Source organism: Borostomias antarcticus (assembly GCF_949987555.1).
Source record: "Borostomias antarcticus genome assembly, chromosome: 25".
In the NCBI taxonomy this organism is placed as follows: domain Eukaryota; kingdom Metazoa; phylum Chordata; class Actinopteri; order Stomiiformes; family Stomiidae; genus Borostomias; species Borostomias antarcticus.
Window position 1 is genome coordinate 3750120 of NC_140258.1, and position 868 is coordinate 3750987.

The 868-nt window shown below is 58.1% G+C and overlaps 1 protein-coding gene across 1 annotated transcript in view; it reads left to right on the forward strand.

Moving 5' to 3' along the window:
* LOC311325908 (PDZ domain-containing protein 7-like) overlaps window positions 1–578 on the forward strand; it is a gene marked incomplete at both ends in the record, with an annotated part of 12269 nt that extends 11691 nt beyond the window's left edge. Inside the window, one exon of the mRNA XM_084458725.1 lies at window positions 528–578. Coding sequence (XP_084314851.1) covers window positions 528–578 — 51 coding nt within the window. The remainder of the gene's footprint in view (window positions 1–527) is intronic.
* Window positions 579–868: the final 290 nt, after the last annotated feature.

Sequence of the window (868 nt, forward strand, 5' to 3'; positions counted from 1 at the left end):
CCGGTCCCGAGCGTTGATCGATGTCCGGACCTCCCATCAGAGGCCTCAACACACAGCCTGGCCCTGACTCAACACACAGCCTGGCCCTGACTCAACACACAGCCTGGCCCTGACTCAACACACAGCCTGGCCCTGACTCAACACACAGCCTGGCCCTCAACCCACAGCCTGGCCCTGACTCAACACACAGCCTGGCCCTGACTCAACCCACAGCCTGGCCCTCAACCCACAGCCTGCCCCTGACTCAACACACAGCCTGGCCCTGACTCAGCACACAGCCTGGCCCTGACTCAACCCACAGCCTGGCCCTCAACCCACAGCCTGCCCCTGACTCAACACACAGCCTGGCCCTGACTCAGCACACAGCCTGGCCCTGACTCAGCAGCTCTGCACGGTCCACCTCACCAGTCTGCTCTTACCTCTCACACACACCCCGTCTTCTCCTCCGGGAGGTCTGGGGGGAGACAGGGAGGGGGCAGAGACCTCTCATCCCCAGATCCTCACCCCTGTCCGGCTCCCACCTGCAGACGGAGAAACAGGGCTTTTTAGAACACGTGATCAGGAAAACTCTGTTCTGACAGAGAGAAGAGGGACACACTGCCCCCACCTGGACGCCCAGCCACACTGCCATGAAATACCCCTGTGTTCCCCGCATGCGCACACACACACACACACACACACACACACACACACACATATACACGCGCACGCACACACACACATACGCATATACACTTGCCGGCGCATAAATGGATTCATGACTAATGATAATTCAATTACATACAGTCACAGAATATAAGCAGAAAGGCAGAGAGAGAGAGAGTGAGAGAGAACAGAGGGAGTGGAGAGAGAAGAGAGAGAGGAGAGA